The sequence below is a fragment of the Pantherophis guttatus genome, chromosome 1 (assembly GCF_059756535.1).
Source record: "Pantherophis guttatus breed Tessera chromosome 1, ASM5975653v1, whole genome shotgun sequence".
NCBI classification, from domain to species: Eukaryota; Metazoa; Chordata; class Lepidosauria; order Squamata; family Colubridae; genus Pantherophis; species Pantherophis guttatus.
The window spans coordinates 273,756,938-273,776,476 of NC_142063.1; the positions used below are offsets into that span (position 1 = coordinate 273,756,938).

The following is a 19,539-nucleotide window of genomic DNA, read 5'->3' on the forward strand; positions in this document are numbered from 1 at the left end:
AAAATAAGACTCTGTCTTATATTTTTTTGAACCCTGAAATAAGTGCTTGGCCTTATTGCCATGCACTCAAAAGCCCAATTGGGCTTATTATCAGGGGATGTCTTATTTGGGGGGAAACAGGGTATTTTTGAAGGCATACACAATATCACTTCCCATCTTCCTGGTGACTTGGAATTTATTAGTTTTTCTTTTCTTTCTTTTTTTCATCTTTGAAACTCAGCATGGTTGCTTTTCAGCTGTATTTGAAAAGGCATGAAATTGGCGAGATGGAACGCAGGAAATAATTGAATACGAGTTGGACTGATGTGTTTTACTTTGGGATGTTATTTTGTTTTGGAACTGATGGTTGCTTTAAGTGTCGTAAGATCATACGGAAACCATGGCAGATCACGTCATAGGCCCGTTTTGTTCAGTATTTTTTTATCACACAATGGCAACTGGATATATTTGAGATGCTCACGAATCAGGATTGGAGGTCAACTGTAAGTTCTCATCACTTTTCAGAAACTACTATTTAAGACATTCTCCTTATGAACCAGGAGAGAGTCAACAGACACCAGTATTAGTAGCTTTTGACAGCCCGATCCCCAATGAACCTATCCAGTCCCCTTCCAAAAACATTTAAATTCTTTTTCATTAGCACAACTACTGACCGAGAATCCCACAGTTGAACTATGTGTTGGGTGACAAACTATTTCCTTCTGTCCGTCATGAATCTCTCTGCATTTAGTGTGAGTGGATGACCTGGTGTTTTAACATCAGGACTGAGAGTGGTGTTTTTTTATTTCCTTAAGTGCCATAAGTGTCATGTTACCATAACACACTTAACAGAAAATTAGCCTTGAAAAAGAACACAGAGGGGATTTGTTTTAACCCCAAATAGCCCAGAAGCTGTTTTGGGAATTATCTACTTCGAAATCAATGGAAGCATCTGAACCAGTTTCTAAGATATTAATTATCCCTTTCCTCTTCCAAGGAACAAAGTCCTGGAGAGCCTATGAGAATGGGGCCCCCTCCCACTATGGACTTCTTCCAGTGCTAGGTTTCAATTGTTTTTACTACCGGTTCTGTGGGTGTGGCTTGGTGGGCATGGCTTAGTGGGCATGGCAGGGGAAAGATACTGTAAAATCTCCTCTGACTTCTTCCCCTTCCCTCATAAGCATATGGGGAGGTTGTAGAGGAGAAGAAGGTACACAGGCTCTCTCCAGTGTAACCCTGAGCTTGAGCACTCTGTAAAAATATAAGAAAGGCTAGGTTGTGAGTTCAGCAGAGGTGGTATTCAGCAGGTTCTGACCAGTTCTGGAGAACCGGTAGCGGACATTTTGAGTAGTTTGGAGAACCGGTAAATACCACCTCTGACTGGCTCCGCCCCCATCTATTCTCTGCCTCCTGAGTCCCAGTTGATCGACAGGAAATGGGGATTTTGTAGTAACCTTCCCCTGGAGTGGGGAGGGATTGGAGATTTTACAGTATCCTTCCCCTGCCATGCCCACTAAGCCACGCCCACAGAACCGGTAGTAAAAATTTTTGAATCCCACCACTGGAGTGCAGCCTCCTTCCCTCTTTAGTATTGATCAGGAGGTCTTAGGAAATGGTTGCTTGGTTGACTGGGTCATTCTGCTGCACAGTTAATCAGGACCTGTCACGTGAAGAAAGCCTTAGAGGTATGGGTTTGAACAAAAGCTATAGCATCAGGATTTTTGCATAGGCTCCAAATGAATACCTACAAGAGGAGAAGGCCTACAAGAGAGGCAAAGCCCTTTTTGGATTGAAAGGCAGTTTCTGGCATATTAGGTGCTTATTTCCCCCTTTATCTCTCCTCTTGATGCGCAGCAGTAGTTGGTCTAGAAATAGCCCTTCAAATCATCCTTTATACCACCAGCTAACAGGGAACTCTTTGCAGAGCTGCCTATAGGATTGATGGATTGATAATGTGCCTTTAAGTTGTTGCTGATCACCTATATTGATTTTCTCCATGACGATCTGTTTCTAACCCGGTCCTTCAGGCAGTGGTGGGATTCAAATAATTTAACAACCGGATGCCGTAATGACCGGATGGCTGGGTGTGGCCATGGTGGGCGTGGCCAGGGGTGTGACAGGGAGCTCTCACCCTCCTGCACCCTCCTGGGAGCAAAAACAGGCAGTGTGGGAGGGAAACATGCCCCCCGCGGCCTGTTTTGGGCCTAGGAGGACTCCCTGAAGCCTCCTAGGAACCAAAATGGTGTGTGTGGAGACTCCTGGAAGGGGCAGGGGAAGGGGTGGAACCAGCCAGCAATTTAACTACCGGTTCACCCGAACTGGCCCGAACCAGCTGAATCCCACCACCGCCTTCAGGTCTTCCAATGGTGCTCTCATCTCCACCATAACAGAGTCCATCCACCTTGCTGCTAGTCATTCTCCTTTTCTCCTTCCTTCCATCTTTCCCAAGAGTCTTCTGCAGAGAAGAAAAATGTCATGATACAGTGGTGTTTCATTTTGATTTAGTGTAATATTTGAACTCAGTCATTTTCATAGGTGTAGGTTAAGAAGATTCCTTGTTAAAATTGTCCACATAGTGCCCACAATGGTGAGACTTCTGCTGTGCCTGTGGTTGATGGGCATTGCATGCAACACAGATTTAAAAAGTACCCTATGGTGACTGCCATTTTGACTTTTTTGACCACATACTGCAGACACCCCAGCCTTTGCCATTTTATCAGAATAATTAAAGAACTGTATATGCCTGAGAAATGAAATTCTGCTTTCATTATAAAAAGGGTTGAATTGAAAGAATTAATAGAATTGAAAGACATGCTTGTAGAGGGTTGCTTCTAATTTTCTTGCTCCCCTTCCTAGGTGCTTCTTCTGACTTGGGCTGTAGCTTCACCTGTGTGTTGCATGCAATAGGAAGCCATTGCTGATTACATTCTCTTTTGTGTTCTTTTCACTAAGAATTTATTTATTTATTTATTTATTTATTTATTTATTTATTAATCAAATTTCTATACCGCCCTACTCCCGAAGGACTCAGGGCGGTGAACAGCCAAGATAAAATACAGATAATACAAATATTAAAAAATGTTGAGAATGTGAGACTGATCTGAGGAAGCCCATAGAGTAAGGGTCTCCAAACTTGACAACTTTAAGACTTGTGGACTCCAACTCCCAGAATTCCCTAGCCAGCATAGCTGCCATAGAGGAACTTTGCAGACAGTTGTAAACTGGATTGTTGAATCCTGGCTTGCTGAAGTCACTAAGACTTCTTGATAAGTATGCCTACAATTTCAGTTTATAACATCTCTTGAACACAAAGACCTGTATTCAGGATCTAATTAATACTAATAAAAGTTAGAACTGGTTATGCAGCACATTTAATGCTAATTTCAATTGGCCATATAATAACATAGTTATCTTGATCAGGTTTTAATCTTCGGTCAAGGAAAGAGAAAAGTGGAGAAATTTTATTTCTCCAAATTCATTTCTAGAGATGAAAATAAACTATACATATGTAAAAATTGTACCAAAGGCAGCATAGCCTCTCAGATCAAGGATTTATTTCTATGAGCAGATTTAGTGATTCTGAATCTGTTCATTATTCAAACAGCGGAAGAAAAAGTTGCTGGCAAACAGAGTGACAACAGGCAAAGGATGTTCCTATTGTTTGTTAGTATTCCATCGTACTGTTAAACATGTGCTCCAGTTCTGAATATTGGATTTATAATGAAATGTGTGACTTTGTTGCACAATTTACAGAAAGTTATAATTATCAAAGTCTCCCTTTAAGACTTTTATATTTTCTTTAGAATGAAATGTGAGGAAATGCAAAGACTGCAGCTGTTACACAAAAATGAAATGGGTTTACCTTATGCATGCTGGTACACACACACATAAATTCATATAAATATTAGCTATGGTTCATAGATTATGCTCACTTTGGAAACCTCATTTAACAAAACAACAACAACAACCCACCATGACTATTATTTGCAGTGGATGACAATGGTTAAGTCAATTGTTTTGATGCCCAGTTCTCTAAGACATTTTTGTACAGATAGGAACTCATAATTTCAAAGATTCTTACACTCCAGTTCTGAACAATGAAGTTATTATCATCATTACTAGTATTGTTCCTATATAATACTTAAAGGCAAATCCTTCATAAAAGTTATTGCATTACATTCTTGATTAAATTATCTTTCCATTGATATATAATTTTATGGTACTACTCCCAAAAAAAGTGGTGTTATTAGCTAGTTTTAGAAAATACACTCTCCCCAAAAGGCTTCCACAATTTTGGCCACTACTGTAAAACGTTGGCCTGGGTATCTCACAGTACCAGCCAAGAGGAAGGAGTGGCATCATAAGAAAAGTTCCTTAGTTCTTTCACTAAGAAGCTATGCAAGTTAGTAGCTCCCCGTTCCTACATTACAGTTTCTGGCCTGGCCTCCAGCAGAAAGACCGACAAATTTTATGCCTAGAATTCCACATGTGGAATCAGTGGGGAGAATAAGATTTGTGAATGACTTGATAGAATGACATTGAGAGAAACATTAAAACATTAAGGTTCTAATGCTTTTAGCCATTTGTGCTTGATAAATACAGAAGCAGTATTAAAAGATTTGTATGTGTGGGCTTGTTGGCATTCTCTGGCTCAGAACCTTTTCTGAGAATCTCTCTCTTCTGCCTCGCAGCTATGATCTCCTGGTAAATACATGCCTTGCATTCTTCATTGTTAGTTTAGAGCAGTTGAAAGATAGAGACATTTGCTGAAAAATTAAGGTGAATTTACTTCTTTTATGTGTTGCCAGCTTTTATGGGAAATGAAAATAAAATGTCTTTCTGCTTTCATAGAACTAAGTAATTGATTATACTTTTGAAGAGTCGTGGAGGGCCATAGTTATTTCTTTCTTTTCCCGTCTTTCATAATTAATACCATATGGGGTTTTCAAATAGCAAATAGCTATTCTTGTTGCTATTATTACTATTTGCTATGTAGGGGCATTCTCCTACATTGCTGCTTCTACTTGTTGTTTCAATTTGATGAAAAAGAAACGTGGACCAATTTATTTTATTTATTTATTATATCAATTTATATTGACATCAGAAATAAAATATGAGGTGAACAGCCAGAAAATAGTACAAATATAAATTGTGTCTGAGGCAAATAACTCAGAACACACATAAACACACACACACACACACAGAGTAGATTTTTCTCATAAGCTGTTGCTCATTAACCAAGTGGAAGAAAATAGATAGTTTTCTTCCTATTAATGGTGGAAAACAGCACTTTTCTCTGGGCTTTCCAAGGGTGGTGTTCCTATTTTAGCTGCTACTCTGCCTTTTGGTACAGCTTTGATAACTCCAAACAAATATCAGCCACCATTTAAAAAAAAAAAAAAGAGATTGAATTCCCCTACAGCTCTCGGAGCTAGATTTTTTTTTTTCTGAGGAAAGACCCTGTGGTTTTAGAAAACTCAGCTTGCCTTTGGAGTGAATTTCGTTTTCAACCAAGATGTTCAAGTTTCTCCTATCTGAAAGCAACAAATAAGAACTTGCTTGTGTACCTGTCTTCAGTGAACACTGTCAAAACACAAGAAGTCAAATAAAAATCAAAATTGTTTCTTTTTATTATTATTATTTCACTGTGGCATCTCTTCCAGCTTAATCTGGGGTGATGGCAGTGGTGGGTTTCAAAATTTTTTACTACCGGTTCTGTGGGTGTGACTTGGTGGGCGTGGCATGGCTTGGTGGGCATTGCAGGGGAAGGATACTGTAAAATCTCCATTCCTACCCCAATCCAGGGGAAGGTTACAGCAAAATTCCCATTTCCTCCTGATCAGCTGGGACTTGGGAGGCAGAGAATAGATGGGGGCGGGGCCAGTCAGAATTTTTACTACCGGTTCTCCAAACTACTCAAAAATTCCGCTACCAGTTCTCCAGAACTGGTCAGAACCGGCTGAAACCCATCTCTGGGTGATGGGTATTGAACCTGGAATGTTTTGCACACAATTTATATAGTCTGTCATTTAGTGAAGATTACAAATAGATAATTTGTGTTAACCAATCAATAACATGCAAGCTCTTTTGAATGTTACTTCAGTCTCTCACATAATTTTTTTTTTGTTCTTTCTCACATCCTTCTACCTCGTAAAGTTTTTAAGAGTGGAACAAGACAAAGACAAAGAATGTAGTCTGGAATGCACAGGTTCCCCTCAGAAGTCCTTGTGTGCATCCGATGGCAGGACTTTCTTGTCTCGATGTGAATTTCTACGGGCAAAATGCAAAGATTCTCAGCTAGACATTGCCTACAGGGGAAACTGCAAAGGTAAGGAAATTGCCAGATATTCTGTAGGTGACAATTTTTTATTGTTTTCATCTCAGTTTTAGAATGTCAGCTCGTTTAAAAAAAAAACAAACAGTACAGGATGATACACGAGGAACAGGTAGGAATCCAAATTGCATCAATTTGGATTTGTAAATTATGTACCACACGGTAGCCCTGATGTTCCAGACTCCTGACAGCTCAACATGAATCACTTGCAAAATCACATCTTGCAGATGTGGCAAAATTATCTATATAAAGGAGCGATCAACATATTAGTGTTTGTTCTCTAGATAATTATTACATCCTTTACACAGCTAAATTGTGGAATACAAAGTATTAGACATATGGGTTCCATCTATAACCAATAGAGCGCAAGCAGAAATTAGCAATGAATTCTTCATTCCCCAACAAAGTTTTTTCTGTACTGTTTATGTATAAATAAGAATCTATTTATGGAAGCATTAATTCAGCATTATTTAAGAGTGCCGTGTTTGCAGGTCCATCTTAATTTATTGTCTACTGTTTGTAGCAAGTAGCGGAAGAAGTGGTAAAGAGCCTCTTAATTACATTATGTTTTGTTCTTAAAAATATATCTGCAAAATGAAAACAACAAAGTAAAGTATTCCTTCATCCATGAAATCAGAAGCTGATGCTGGACATAATCAAGAAGGAGCATTAAAATGTATTTATTTGTTTGTTTTAGGAAATTTATATTGCCGCCTATTTGCACATGGTGACTCAAAACGGCTTACAGGAATATAAAAACCTCATATATAAAACAATAAAACTAATAAAAGAGAATAATCATATAAATTAATAAAATAATAAAATAAAATACCCCCCCCCTCCCGCCCACCCCTTGACATGAAAACAGGGAACTGTTAATGAAAGATACAAGGACCTAAAAAAAGCTTCAATATTTCTTTTTGGATAGGTTGGTTCTGCAGTTATGTTTTATTCAGCCTTAAATACAGGTAGTCTTTGTTTATTGAACACTCATTAAATGACCGTTCAAAGTTCCAGCTCTCACATCATCCCCACTGTCTCATGACTGAGATCTGGTGCTTCACAATCAGCTTGCACTTACAATGGTTGTAGCACAGTCACACAATCGCCATCTATGACTTTCCCTGTCAGCTTCCCACAAGCAAAGTCAATGGGGAAGCCGGCAGAGAAAGACACAAGTCTTTCTGATAAGTATCCCCCACCTAACGGCAGCCACTCCTGGCCCTGCATCTCTCATGGTGCACCTCACTGGCTGACCATGCACACCAGAGGTGGGTTTCAGCAGGTTCTGACCAGTTCTAGAGAACCGGTAGAGGAAATTTTGAGTAGTTTGGTAGTAAAAATTCTGACTGGCCCTGCCCCCATCTATTCTCTGCCTCCCATCTGATCGGGAGGAAATGGGGATTTTGTAGTAACCTTCTCCCGGATTGGGGAGGGAATGGAGATTTTACAGTATCCTTCCCCTGCCAATATCCTTCCCCTTCCCCTTCCCCACCAAGCCACGCCCACCAAGCCATGCCACGCCCACCAAGCTACACCCACAGAACCGGTAGTAAAATTTTTTGAAACCCACCACTGACACACACCCTCTATCTGGCAGCAGCCACCCCCAGCCTCAAAATTGTTCGTATACCCTCCCTCACCCAGCTGCAGTCGCTTCCTGCCTGCTAAGCCTCTTACAAGCCTCCTGGAGTTTGCAACTTCCTGCTGACTTTTTCCACTGGCTTTGCTTGTGGGAAGCTGCAGGAAGTTGTGAGGAGGTGCTTGCTTCACAACCCCCAGTCCTCACTTAACAACAGCAATAGGGACTGCCTGGATTGGCATCACTAAGTGATGCAGATCGGCATCACTTAGCAATGGAAATTCTGGGCCCAATTATTGTTGCTAAGCAAGGACTACCTGTAACACAAAATAGAGATTGGAGGAATAGGGCATAAAAAATACTGGCCTGTTTATAATGTTTGGACAGTGCTGTAATAGCCACTTAACTCTCTGTAAAGTGTGTGTAAACAAAGAATAATGAAAAAGGCTGGAGTAGAAGCAACGAACCAGAACAGAAATATTTCTAAATAGCTTATTTACATATTGGCAAAATGTTTGAAATCATAGTACAGCTATCAATTCCTATGTACATTTTTTGTTGAGTATCTATTGATATTCCTATGTACATATTTTGTTGAGTATCCAGATAAGCCTGACTAGGTGGCTCAGTGGCTAAGACACTGAGCACGCCAATTAGAAAGGTCAGCAGTTTAGCGGTTTGAATCCCTAGTACAGGTCTCCTGCATGAGCGGGGGGGGGGGCTGGACTAGATGACCTCCAAGGTCCCTTCCAACTCTTTTACTGTTTACTATATTTGTGATTGTGCTTTGTTTCTGGTTAATCTGACGGATACTTTGGTGCTAATAGCTGAACTACTGTATTGTTTGCCCAAGGAAAAAGTTGAGAAGTTTCCCAGCTTAACTGCAGGGTTTGATTTTCAGCACAATACCATCCTTCTTTATACATAAATACCAGCGATCACAGAGGTTTACCTTCACTTACACTTTATTCAGAAAGAAACAGAGAGAAAGACCACACAGAGACATCTCTGAGAGACAGTTTTGTGCACTGTGCATTCCTCATCTCTCTTAGCTTCAAAAAGCCTCTAAAGCACCAAGAATTCTTTAAAGAGACATTCTGTCTCATCCTTGCTCTGGCTTAAATAAAACATTCTATAATGCTTTTTTTTTTTTGATTGTCTAATTGGCTCTACCTTTGTCTATGCTCAGCAGCGATAAAAATCCTCACTGAGCTTTGAAATCCAAACTCCTGTTATTTTCTGTGATAATACAAAGAAGATCTTTTAACAACCACAAAGCAGTTTTGCCCAGCCTGGTGCCCATGTTCTTAGCTACAGTGTATTTTTGTGAGATTATAAGAGTTGAGATCCAATGCCTTTGGATAACAGTGAGTTAGGTTGACTTTTGACCATAAAGAACTTTTAGGATTGTCTCATATAAAGCAGTGCTGAAAACAACACAAATAATTTAGTTGCATTGTAAGTCCAATGATGTGTGTGTGTGTGTGTGTGTGTATTTGTTCAGGGACCATAGTATAAAACACTTCCTTTTCCTCCCCTCCCCCCCTCCACGCTTTCTTTCACTCTGAACTTCTAGTGATTAGAAGTCAAAATTTTTCAGTCCTTTCTGGAGTTTGGTGGATGTGTTAAGCCTAGCACAGTTCTGACTACATGATATGGGAGTGCTCTCAGGGATGGGCTGCTGGGGGTTCGCAGGGGTTCGGGAGAACCTCTAGCTAAGATTTTGTGCAGTTCAGAGAACCCCCAAATCACACTCCTGGCTGGTCCCACCCCCCTCCCCTCCCCTTCCAGGAGTCCCCCACGTGGCCTGTTTTGAATGCAGGGAAGTGCAGGGCGTATGCGGAGGCTCAGGGAGGGCGCAAAATGGGCCTACTGGAAGTTCGAGAAGACCGGACGTTTTGGCCCTCCTGGAGGCTCAAGGAAAGCCTCTAGAGCCTGGGGAGGGCAAAACGCCCCCCCCTGCCGTGGTGCAGGAGGCCAATTAGGCCATGCCCACCATGCTATTTACAGCATCTTTGTAATTTTCCATCCACACCACTGCCTCATTTCCCCAACCCTCAATTCTGGCTTAGTATGCATTTGTTCTTAAGGTTTTGTCTTGTGCAGCCAGAATTACCATCTCTGTCTCTTTGTTCAGCTTTTCTCTTAGCCTTTGTTAAGGCTTGTTGTTATCTGCTTAGTAGTAGTAGTAGTAGTAGTAGTAGTAGTAGTAGTAGTAGTAGTAGTTCTTCTTCTTCTTCTTCTTCTTCTTCTTCTTCTTCTTCTTCTTCTTCTTCTTCTTCTTCTTCTTCTTCTTCTTCTTCTCCTGCTCCTTCTCCTTCTCCTCCTCCTCCTCCTCCTCCTCCTCCTCCTCCTCCTCCTCCTCCTCCTCCTCCTCCTCCTTCTCCTCCTTCTTCTTCTTCTTTGTATGTGTGTTAACCATGTAATCCTTGCCTCTTTTTCTGTTCTTCATTTGGTCCTTCTTCTATCCCAGTTAGATCTCTCTGCTTTCTTTCTGTTCTTCACTGTCCTTCAGATATTCTTCCAATGCTCTTTTTTTCCTTCAAATGTCTGGTGTTATTAATAATTCCTTTCCTATTATTTTTCCAGATTTTGGTAACTCTAATAACCTTAAGTTTTGAAGACTCTGTTACTTGAAACTTATTAGAGACCAGTCAAACATGTCTTTTCCAGCCGAGTTGTGCTGGTTTCAGAACCTCAAAGATTGCAGCACATTTCACCAACTGAAGGTCTTTCTTATTATATGATAAAAGCAGGGGTGAAATGCTACCGGTTCGCTCTAGTTCGTGCAAACCGGTAGTGATAAAAACTACTGGTTCATGTGAACCAGTAGTAAAAAAAAACCCTACCGGTTCAGGCAAACCGGTACTAAAAAAAAGCTACCAGTTCAGGTCAACCGGTAGTTAAAAAAAGCTACCGGTTCCTCTGAACCAGTATTTCCAATTATCAGCTGTGCAGCGGGCTTTAGCTTTGTTAGAAAGCAGGAAATCCAGCTTTCTAACAAAGCTAAATTGTGCACCATAGCTGATCCCCCCCCACTTCTACTTACCTTCCCAAGCCTCCTTTTGGTGCCTACTGCACATGCGTGCATGCACAGAGCGTGCATTTGGTACACACTCTGCATGTGCACATAGTGCACATTTGGCGCACAGTGTGCATGCACAGCCAGCGAACCCGTAGCAAACTGGTTTGGATTTCACCACTGGATAAAGGTGAAGGAAATCTTTTTTCTAGTGGATAAATTCTGTGCTCCCTGATGCACTAGTTGTGAAATGAGCAAAATGAGCAAAAGTGCCAGATGTCAGGGTTCTGACTGAGCAGGTTAGGAGCAGGTTAGGGAAGCTCTGTGAGTTGACACTAGATTTGGTGAGAGAAAACGAAGATGGGGTCATGTCAAAAATTTGTCCTGCATTTTTTTCCCTGTCAACTATAAATCAGTTTGATATACATAGTTTCCTTTTGAAATTTCTAGTTTTGAATTTAGATAAAGTTATATGCTTTAAAAAATTTCTTCTACCATGTTTCCCCCAAAATAAGACCCTGTCTTATATTTTTTTGAACCCTGAAATAAGCGCTTGGCCCTTGGCCAATTGGGCTTATTATCAGGGGATGTCTTATTTTGGGGGAAACAGGGTATTTCGTAAGGAACAAAAAGAACAAGGGTTATGTCTATCATTGTAGAGATCAATGCTTTGTGCTCTCCTCAGCTTCCTACTCTTTGATTCAGTTCCAAGGGGAAGACATCATGAAGAAATTCACCTCATTGGACTTTTTCAGAGAAAGAGATGTGGGCAAACAGGGAGGCTTCCAAGTGATATAAAGACATATAATCAAAAGTAACAATAGTGGCACAGGCAAACACTGCCCCTCCAATAATAAAAAAAACTACCCATCACGAAGAGAAATTGGAAATAAGTTCTCAAATGTTCTAAGAATAAGGTATTCTTCAAACAGTCTGGTGCTGCTATAAATGTGACAGGCTTTATAAACATTAAACAGAAATGTAGAAGGGATCTTTCAGCCACCTCAAAAAACAGCATTAACTAAACGCAACACAAATCACCACCCCACAGATTTTCTTCTGGCGATGGACAGAATAGCTCCTGGAATTTCTTCTGAATGCCTTCCTTCCCCTCCCCAAATATCAAATTTGCTTTCTCTGGAATTCTGGATGGAATTTGTGTTCAGCCTTTTCATGATCAGGCCCATTGAATTCGGTTTGGCAATTAATCATGACTAGTGATGAGTGTGCTGGTTCAGCTCAGCTCTCAAAGCTGCCTGCCAGTGGTATGTGCTATGTGCTATGTGGTGAGGTGAATGATTGTTGCTTCCCCTCAATGATGGTGATTGGGATGACTCAGTGTTGGAGGCACCAGTAGCTATTTGTCTATGCCAACACCTAATGCTAAGCCTGTTGCTATGAGGATTCTTGAGAGAATTTGGATGTGTGCGAGATATTCTCCTTCATAGGAAATCACAAGAAATTTCCCCTACCCCACTCCATCTGCTGACTGAGTCCCCCAGCTGTTAGTAATGAATTGAGATGAAAGGTTTTAGTCCCTGAATGGCATCTCTTCAGCTTACACCTCAAGCATCTTCAAATCGCACATCTGCAATCACTACCAACTTACTGGGTCTTGTCTCGATTGTGAACAGTATTTATAACAGACGTGTCTAATGGAGATAAAACAGATTTCTTTTTCTGCTGAGTGGTCAAGGCAGCAACATTAATATCTACTGTAGCTCCTTCTCCTGTCCAATGAATGGAAATAGCAAGAATCCAGTTTAGCCTTTCTGCACAGTTAGCAGATTCCTAAATTATATTGAGGAGACTTTCAGTTTTCAAGGCTGGCTTTGATGAAGTGCTAACATATAATAGGTATTGCAGAAGGGATTAGACTTTGGAACATCCTTTATTTGTTAATAATAATTATTATGAGCTTTTTTCTCTTTGTAGGTCAATGGATTTTATGGATCTAATGGAACATGGGCTTGCATAGCTGATTGGTCCCCGTGGTATCTCAAGCAGAAGTTCCTATATCCTACTCTTATAATCTATGCTTTTTGGAACTCCCAGCCCCTCCCCCCGGGAAAGCACATTTTGAATCCTACCAGATCAACTCTTCAAGAGAAAATCCTTTCTTCATTTATTCAGAAGGAAAAGAGTATTCTGGTTTTCTTTTGCTTTCAGTGGCTTAGCAGAGTGACTGGAATGTGAGAGAAGCTAAAATCCATATCAGAATAAGGGTACAAATTCCAGAAATTATACATTTAGTATGGTTGGTCATATAATCAGCCAGATATTTAGACTGGAACTGGCATTTTTATCAATCTATCGAGCCCTCCCCAAGGACATGTGATGGACAGATGTTGTTTTATGTGTTAAATATATCCTTGGAGGATGTAAGTTGTTACAAGAAAAGAAGTTCTTTGCAATTGACCGGTATTGACTTAGTCAATGCTGATGGTGTTCAAGTGGTACTCCCGATGTTTGGGGATTGCACCCAAGGCACCCATGACTATTGGTACTATCATTACTTTCTTTTTCCACAGTTGTTTTACTTCTCATGAATGAAGACAAATATACATGTCCTAGAATAATGTTGCAGGATCCAATCTGGGTTGGTCAATGAGACCAGATATTTAATCTTCCAAGCTTTCAGACTCATGCTGGAATCCATCTTCAGGGCACTTCTCTCTAGCAGAGTGTGACAGACCCAGATTATATCCTATTTTATGTTTATATATAGGTCTTTCTATTTTATGATTTTCTCCAATTCTGTCTCTTCTCTTCTGCTATCTCTAGATATTGCAATGTTCACTATCCAGACTGTTTTGTCTTTCTTATCGACAATTGTTAAGACTGGGGTGTTATGTGGCAAGTGCTTGTCTGTTTGAATTCTAAAGTCCCAGAGCATTTTAGCTTCTGCATTTTCTATTGCTTTCTCTATTTTGTGGTCTCACCAGATCTTGCTTGTGTCAAAGTTCCAGAAAACCCCCGACTCCCAGTAAAGACACGGAAGCAGGCATTTTCCAAAGTTCTCTTTACTAGCAATAGGTAAACTGGCACATCTGGGAAATCCTGAATCTGAAAAACCCGGGCTTTCCTTCACTAATACAAAGCTCCCAAAACCAACCCCTTTCTCCCCTTTCGGTCACATGCTCCAATCACCGTCAGTTTCGCCTCGGCCCAGCCCTTGACCACTCCTCCTCCAGATGCTGGACCGCCCTGACCTTGACTGATATGAAAAACTGTTATTATGTCTACTAACTCCCCTCTCCTAAATCCCCCCTCCTATTTTCCCACACATGAGGAGATGGCAGCATTGAAGCTTCCGTCTTAATATGGCTTCCAAGGCTGACAGCTTGCAGACAAATGGTATTTTTTGCAAATATTCCAGGGCACCATGGTTGCTACTTTGTCATGCTGTAGTTTGCAGTCTGTCTGTGTGGATTACCATGCAGTGGCTAACTAGGTGGTCCACTGTTTCTTCAGCTTCTTTGCAGAGAATGCTTGAATAATTTGTTATAGTCAGCATCGCCACTTTACTCATCATCTGTAACTCCAGATAACTTACATACACGTTAAAAAGCACCATTCCAAAAATTATCCTTTGAAGATCCAGACAAATCTCACCAGCGTGAGAAATTTTCATTTATTCCAATTCCTTTTTTTTTTTAAAAAAAAACTATTAGAGGGCTTTGTCTTTTTTGCCATAACACTGATCTCAGGAGATGTTAGCAGAGATATTGTCAAAGACTTTTTGAAAGTCCAAGCATGCAATATCTATTGGGACATCTTGTTTGTGTGGTTGCAGACAAGGTGCCCCAATAGATCGTGAGAAAAGACCTACTTTCTTAATGTCATTTTCGTTCTTTTTTTTCACAAAGCTTACTTTTAGGAATTTGTTTATTATTTGTTTTAATAATACTTTTGACCATTTCCTCTAGAACAGATATGAAGTTAACTGGCCTATAGTTTTGTTTTTTACTCATAGCCCTTAAATAAAAAATGGTACCACCCAGTCTTTTTTTTTCCAGTGAAGGAGCAGTTGATAAACAGAAGATGCATATTTTCAGAGAAATAAATTGCTAATTTATGTTTAAGAATTATTTAAGACTTCTTGAGTAGATACCATCTTAATCCAGGGGTTTATTTAGCTTTAGCTTCTCATTTTGCTTTTAACTCTTGTTACCCCTATTTGTCTCGGTTCATCAGATGTTCCCTCTGAAATACCGTAGTCAGCTCAAGCACAGATCTCTGTCTTATGTCTTTTACAGTGAAGACAGAAGCAAATAATTCATTCTGATTTTCTTCTATCTCCTTCTTCTTCTTTTAGGAGACATTTAATTGTCTCGTCATCTAACAGCCCAATGGCTTCTGTGGTCTGTTTCCTATTCCAGATATACTTGAAAAATGCTTTATTACTTGCCTAAATGATCTTTCTCATGTGCTCCTGAAAGTGCTTTTTTATTTTTTATCACTTGCTTTCATTTCCTTTGATAGAGTTCCTATATGTTCTTATCTGGGCGCTTTTTTGGGGGGGGGGATGACAACTTTGACCTTGTTTGTTAACCACACTTGGTGATTTCTTTGTCTTTGTGATATCTTACATAAAGTATTCTTCCCTCCCGAGGGTCTCTAACATAGTAATTTTGAATTATTTCCAAGTATTTTGGAGCGAACTATTTCTGCTTGTTTTTCCCTTTTAATTCCTTTAGGTTTGGGAAATGGTTCTTCTGAAGTTAAATGTCACTTTACCAGCAGTGAAATCCGGCCGGATCTATCCGGCTTGCGCAATCCGGTAGGGCTGGCAGCGGGAGGATCCACCCACCCGCCAGGACGTCATCACGTCCCGTTTTTGACCCTCTGCCCATGTGCAGAAGGCTCTGCACATGTGCAGAAGAGGCACGTATGAGCGTAGCAAGCGTGCAGGTGCACACGGGTTCTCATTTCAGATCCAGTAGCGAAGGTAAGTGCATTTTACCCCTGCACTTTACCCATATCTTTAGGTAAGATATTTCATTACCTAAATAGAAAAACAGAATAACCATGCATTGTCCTAATTTACTGAAAAAAAGTGACTTATGACCATTTTTCACACTTATGACCATTGCAGTATCCTCATGGTCATATGATTTACATTCAGTTGCTTGGCAACTGACTCACATTTGTGACAGTTGCAGTGTCCCGGGGTCATCTGGTCACCTTTTGCAACCTTCTGACAAGCAGAGTCAATGGGTAAACCCAGATTCACTTAACAACCTGTTCCTAACTTAACAACTGCCAGGATTCACTTAACAAATGTAGCAAGAAAGGTCATAAAATGGGGCAAAATTCACTTAACAAATGTCTCACTTAGCAATGGAAAATTTGGGCTGAATTTTGGTCGTAAATTGAAGACTACTTGTACTTCCTTTCTGCTATGTGCTGTGGAGGCTTTGATTGTGGCAGTGGCCCCAAAGTGATCTGCCTCTTGTCCCTGTTGTGTCCCAACAAGGCAAAATACAGCTTTGTCTAGGACTAAGGAGCCATGACTACTCTCTCTCTCTCTCTCCTCTCTTTTTGCTCCTTTGCTGGCATATTTTTTTCTGTCCTGATGGCAGATTGTGGAAGCAGCTGACAGATTGTGGTTTAGGTTGGAAGAAAGCAATTTAATTGGCAGAAGTGGCTGGAGCTGTCTTGAGTGCTTATATAAGCAGAAAAGTGTGTAAATTTAACAAGGTTTTTTTAAATGTGTCTTATCTTAACCCCCCTCAAGCCACTGAATTTGTTAGTTGGGATTTCATTTTTAAATTAATTTAGTAGACAAACGGCTTTTTAGAAAAACAAAAAACAAAAAAACTCTTAAAATCTAGTAATCATCTCTAAAAAAAAAAAAGTAACACCAGTTTAACAGCTTCCAGGTTTTTGATGTGGAGAGGAACTATAAGAGTCTTACTACGTATAGATAACAGCCACAGGATAGAGGCGAGGGAGTCTGAGTAATATTATTCTGAAGATGTAAGAGAGAGGAAGGGAAAGAGCCATGGAGGTGAGGGAAAGGCAGGAAACCCAGAATTGTCCAAATTGTGTGAACTGATTGTATGTTTCAGATTAGTACCATCTGTTCAAAAGGTTTGTGGATTTAAATAAATTCTATGTGTTTGGTTCAAGAGCAGTTAAGCATCTGTGTCTTGCCTTAGGAGATATTTTGCTTCAAACATTCCATATTGACTATTTTCTAAATAGCTTTTCTTGAATGATAAATGTTGTTTTGATTTGTTAAATTAATGTCATATACCGTATGATTATACGACATTAATCAAATAAATAGCTGAACAAACGGGATAATTTTGTACATGATTATGCTATGGAATTTCTTTACAATGCAGTATTTTTACAATGCCCCACTGAAATTAATTTAGTCACACAGCATGTGGTTATTTTCTTGTGATTAAATGAGGATGTTTAAAAGACATATTTCTGATTTTACATTCTCTGGGTTAAATATTTAACATCAAACTAGCCTATAAAACTAAGCTACAACATGATTTCCTGGCCTGTTTGTGCAAGAACAAAACAACATGGGAGTCTTCCATTCCCCTGAATAAATCTTGATAGTCTCACCCATATATCTGTTCAGAAATCAACTATAATTTCATATCCCTACACCCGTTCTGCTGCCTAAGATTCTGATGCTAAATTATGAGCAAGAAATCAATGCAGCTGGATTTATTTTATTCTTACGATGTACAGAATTGGTGAGATTAGTTTATTGTCAGCTGAGTATATTATTAAAAAGAAAGTGAAAAGTACAATTACAATTTTGAGAAATAAGCATCAGATACCGTGACTTTGAAGCTGGTTTATTTTCCTAAATGTATTAACCTCGATTAACCACTGTTAGCCAGACTAGGACAAAAAAAAAAAAATTGACACTACTTGAAGATTGAAAACTAATACAGGTAGTCCTTGACTTCTGACCACAACTGAACCCAAAATTTCCATTGGAAAGCAAGGCAGTTTTCAAGTGAGTTTTGCCCCATTTGATGGCCGTATTTGCCACAATTGTTAAGCAAATCATTGCCGTTGTTATCCGAATCACAAGATTGTGAAGTGAAACTGGCTTCCCCCGTTGTCTTTGCTTGTCAGAAGCTGGCTGGGAAGGTTACAAATGATAATCTCATGACTGTAGGAGAGTGCAACCGTCATAAATACATGCCAGTTGCCAAGTGCCCTAATTTTGATTGTGTGACCATGGGGAAGCTGCAACGGTCATGTGAAAAGTGATCACAAGTCACTTTTTTCAGTGCCATTGTAAATTCAAATGGACACTAAATGAATGGTTTTAAATCAAGGACTTCCAGTACTCAAAGCTATAAGGTAAAAAAAAAATGGTGAACACCTGGTTAATATAGCATACCCTAATGCAGTGATGGCTAACCTTTTCCGGATCGAGTGGCCAAAGCGCATGCACACGTCTGAACCCCCAAAATGCATTGCCCACTGTGCCCTCAGCATGCACCCCACCCCTCACATATGCACGCAGAGGACCCCACACACACTTCATCCCCAGCACATGCGTGCATGCCCCCTGCAATGCCCTGCCCCCGCACATGCACATGTTCCCTCCGCATGTGCCCTGTCGTCACACATGTGCGCACAGCTCCCCTGCATGTCCCCCTGCATGCACGGCAAAGATCTGAAGACCAGCTGGCCAGCAGGAGGCACACACATGCACGGCAGAGTTGAATTGGGTGATAGCTCCTGTGCCTACAGAGAGGGCGCTGCATGCCACCTCTGGCACTCATGCCATAGGTTCACCATCACGGCCCTAATGTGATCTTAGTGAGTATCTTGCTATCATCTTCGCAGTTGAATATTTTTTGACTTTAGTGGAAGCATTAAAAAAGCTATCAGTTTCTTGATTGTTAAATTGGCAGTCTTAAGAACGCATTGTGAGATTGTGATGCAGATTCCATCCACTATTAACTTGTATGCAACATTGTGATGTATGTTTGAAAGGATGAAGCTTATACCTTAATGTCACAATGCACAATTCAGCATCTTGATATCATTCTGTCTAGGCATTGATGAATAGCACTTAGACTTGTATATCATTTTCTAGCACTTTACAGTCCTCTCTAAGTGATTTACAAAGTCAGCATGTTACCCCCAACAATCTGCATTTTCATTTTGCCAACCTCAAAGGGTGGAAAGCTGAGTCAACCTTAAGCCAATCAGGATTGAACTGCTGACAGTCAGCAGAGTTAGCCAACGATACTACATTCTAACCACTGTGCCATCATGGCATATGGTTTAGATAATTATTGGATCAGCTGGTTTAACTTAACCAAGAGAACTTGGTTACTTCATTGTGTTTTATTTCATTGTGTTTTACTTCATTTATATTTATATGATGAATCATATTCAGAACCTAGAATCTAACTGAATCCAATGCAATATTAGAGAATATTTTCAGTTAAAAATTGTTTTATTTTTCTTTTGTCAATAAACACCTGCATTTCAAAACCATTTGCCTAAATTGACCAAACATTGTCGATGTTTTGCTAATCCTAGTTTTAGAACACCAGTATTTCTATTCTGTTAGATGTATTGTTTTAGCAATTTCAGAAATCATATAAGAGAGCTTGGAGTTAC

At 40.1% G+C, this 19,539-nt stretch overlaps 1 protein-coding gene across 8 annotated transcripts in view; it reads left to right on the forward strand.

The window, feature by feature from the left end:
• The window catches only part of SMOC2 (SPARC related modular calcium binding 2), a 129,879-nt gene that overhangs the window by 30,219 nt on the left and 80,121 nt on the right, over window positions 1-19,539 (forward strand). For all 8 annotated transcript variants that reach the window (XM_034428420.3, XM_034428417.3, XM_034428419.3 and 5 more), the window contains exon 2: window positions 6,136-6,307. In XM_034428420.3, the coding sequence (XP_034284311.2) occupies window positions 6,136-6,307 (172 nt within the window). The remainder of the gene's footprint in view (window positions 1-6,135; window positions 6,308-19,539) is intronic.